Source organism: Trypanosoma theileri, assembly GCF_002087225.1.
Source record: "Trypanosoma theileri isolate Edinburgh chromosome Unknown TM35_Tth_31_V1, whole genome shotgun sequence".
NCBI classification, from domain to species: domain Eukaryota; phylum Euglenozoa; class Kinetoplastea; order Trypanosomatida; family Trypanosomatidae; genus Trypanosoma; species Trypanosoma theileri.
Genome location: NW_021639873.1, coordinates 7,856 through 10,991, shown reverse-complemented (window position 1 = coordinate 10,991; position 3,136 = coordinate 7,856). Strand labels below are relative to the sequence as shown.

General features: G+C 42.2%; 2 protein-coding genes across 2 annotated transcripts; both read right to left on the bottom strand.

The window, feature by feature from the left end:
* TM35_000311030 (surface protease GP63) lies at positions 1-1,551 on the bottom strand (the record flags this gene model as incomplete). Its single annotated transcript, XM_029028584.1, has 1 exon — positions 1-1,551. A coding segment is annotated over one exon (1,551 nt), but the record flags the coding sequence as incomplete, so codon positions are not given.
* A 1,228-nt stretch (positions 1,552-2,779) lies between these two features.
* Positions 2,780-3,136, bottom strand: TM35_000311020 (putative surface protease GP63, putative,metallopeptidase; the record flags this gene model as incomplete). The annotated part of the gene is made up of 1 exon (XM_029028583.1): positions 2,780-3,136. A coding segment is annotated over one exon (357 nt), but the record flags the coding sequence as incomplete, so codon positions are not given.

Below are 3,136 nucleotides of genomic sequence, written 5' to 3'. Positions count from 1 at the left end.
ATCACTGCAATTATGCCAAATTTCACTCCCACTGTACCGCACCATTACTTTCTTATTGTCTTTGTCACACTTCACATCCGCACAAATATCACCAACAGAGAGGGCAAATTTGTTTCCCTTATTCAGTTTCAGCTTGTCACCTTTCAGACATCGTGATGTGTTTCCCACAATACTGCCAGGCATAAGACTTAAGTTCCCACTTTCACAGCTTGTTGTATAAATAGGTTTAATAATGGGATAACCATCCGTCAGGTCATACATGCCACTCGCCGAAGATGTTAAATCGTTGAAGAACGCATACTCTGAGGAGATAAATTGACGGTCTGTCAGATCCATCTCCTTTGTACACCTCCCAAGTGCAAAACGGTCAGAAGTACACTCCAGACCCCATTTGATTTTGTTGCAGAACATTTCGCGGTACTTCTCGGGTATTATTTTTTTCTTTATTATTTCGTCTTTTTCTTTACCCTCCAGAAAGTCACAACCAGCATTCTTACCCCAATTCATCGATTCTGCCATGGTGAAATTGGCGCTGTAGAATGGCATAGAATCAAAAACAGCAAGTGTTAGTGCTGTATAGTACGCCCCAGTCACATCAAAGTCCAAGGTGTATGTACTCATCAATTCCTCCTTCGCAATACGACGTTCCCAGTGCAACGGTGCTCCTTCAGATAATTCATTCTCAAAAGCCACTTTCTTTATCACTTCATCACACTTACCATCAGAGCAACCGTAGTGTTCCTTCATTTTGTCAAGAACAGCCTTGGATTCCACCAAACGGATCTTCTTGTTACCTTCCTGTTTTTCCTCAATCACATTGTTCTCCTTCATTATTTCAATATCAAACCCAAGAGCATGTGCAACTTCATGTGCAGCAAAACGAATGTAGTGTCTTGTCGCAGCAATTTCCCTGGGTATAAATTTAATAAAAGCAGATGTAGGACGATGATTTTTTTCATTTCTAGAGCAAATCTTTACGGGTTTATACTCCTCTGTGAGACCCACATACAGCATAAAATCAGCGTTGGATATACCTTCATCTCGATGCTCTTTGGGAATTGAGACATCTGTACAATTAGGCAAAACTGGATACTTTTGATTCTCCTCCTTAAAAGGTAACTTCAACTTCTCCTTTTCAGGGTCAATACTGAGACGTTCACTGTGTAACTTGAGAGCAGCAGGAAGAACATCCATCAAAAGAATTCTTTTCTTTGCAGCTGTCATCTTGCTTTCCTCCTTGCAGAAATGGAATCTACTATTTGCAACCTCAAGTGTAAATCCATATTCATTATCATATACGTCTTTAGCCGAAGGATCTTTTTTCCACTGTTTACAGTACTTTAACACCCTATCCACTTCTTTGGCAGAAACAGCAAAACGAATGGGTTGAAAGTCTTTCTTCTCAGGTACATCATCAACAGTTTTCGGAGCAGAGACAACGTACGCATCCCAGGGACCCTGTCCTTTCTGCGGTAGCGGCTGCACAACAGCTGCAATGCACCCGTAGGCACAACACAGCAAGAGCAGCGCAGTGCACAACAGACAACGCATGTGGATCTTCTTGAATGCTTACTCACAAAAGAGTGTGGGTTTGTGTATAGCTGTGTCAAAAATAAAAAAAACAGAAATGAGAGAGAAAAAGAAGAGAAACAGATATGTTGGGTACGGTATAACGTCATGTTGGTCATCACACACATAGGCATAGAGAGAGAGAGAGAGAGAGACTAAGAAAAGAAACAACCATGCTGCATTAACTGCAGGAATGTGAATCTTCTTTCTTCAACTCACACACTCATATACCTCAAAGTAAGATTTATGAAAAAGAACTGATTCAGTATTTTAAAGCCGAAGTGTGTGTGTCCATATACACTGTTTAATGCTGTTCAATCCTACCATATTACGTTCACACATGCATCAACAAACAGTGGGACACCAGAAAGCATATCAATATTTATAAACCATTTTTTTTCCAATCACACAAAGTAAAATAAACTCCAGATACCATTAGCAATTACGAGAATTTTTGTTTTCCAATGCTGCAAAAAACATAGCCAATAAGAAAGTAAAAAGAATTATGGTTAAAAAAGAAAAAAAAAGGAAAAGAAAAAAGAGCGACCAACTGACTGCGATGTATGCGGATATACGTGCATAGTCAAAAAGGCCGTAATAAGCAAGAATGTTTATTATTATTATTGCAGGTACGTGTACAGATGGGACTCATGGGGATGCCAGAGCCACCAGAGCAGACACAATAAGGAAAAAAGAGGGATTTGGTATGAAGCGGAAATGCTGCTGTCAGCACCCACAATAACAATGGCAGTCGCCTGGTTCATTACTTGTCCCATCTGAGTGTTGTTTAGTCCCGTCAAAGTGCTGTTGCCGTCATCAGTGGGAGCATCACCGTCCGTGAGAGTTACATCACTGCCTTCATGGTGCATGGTGAGTTCACCACTGTTGACGGCAGAGGGGTGCTATACGTGTCCGTCTCTTGTATTCCCTCTTCTTCCCCTTGAAGTGTACGCTGAGTGGCATCAAGCTCATTGTTCCAGGCAGTGATGGATTGATCCTGAGTACTTCACTTCGGTCTGGTGATTATTCACTGCCTCTCCACTGTTTTTTTTCCCACCCCCAACGAGCCATTTCTTCGCGTGTCCAATTTGGGGTAATTTCACTCGTCGGAGTCTCACTGGGGCCCACCCTACTCTTCCCATTTGCGACAGTACCTGCAGTTTGTGCAGCTCAACCTCTGGGTAAGCAAACATCACGGGGGTTTAGGCACTTACATGCACACCTCAGAGTATTTGGGACAAAGAATGACTCCGCTACTGAGCGCGGAATCGTTGCTTTGGGGTAAAATCACGTCGTTTTCAGTTTCATTATCACACACGTGCCAACTGTTATTGCCCTTGTAGCGGATATGTACTTTGCCACTATCACATTTCACTTGAGCACAAATGTCACCGATGCTTCTCACTTCGCTATCCGAGACAAATTCTACGCGTGATAGACATCGAGAGGTATTGCTCAGAATACTTCCAGGCATATCTTTTGCATTGCCAGTCTCACAGGAAGTATGTACAAGCGGTTTGATAATGGGACACACATCATCCAGCTCTGCCATTTTCGGTCCATCTCT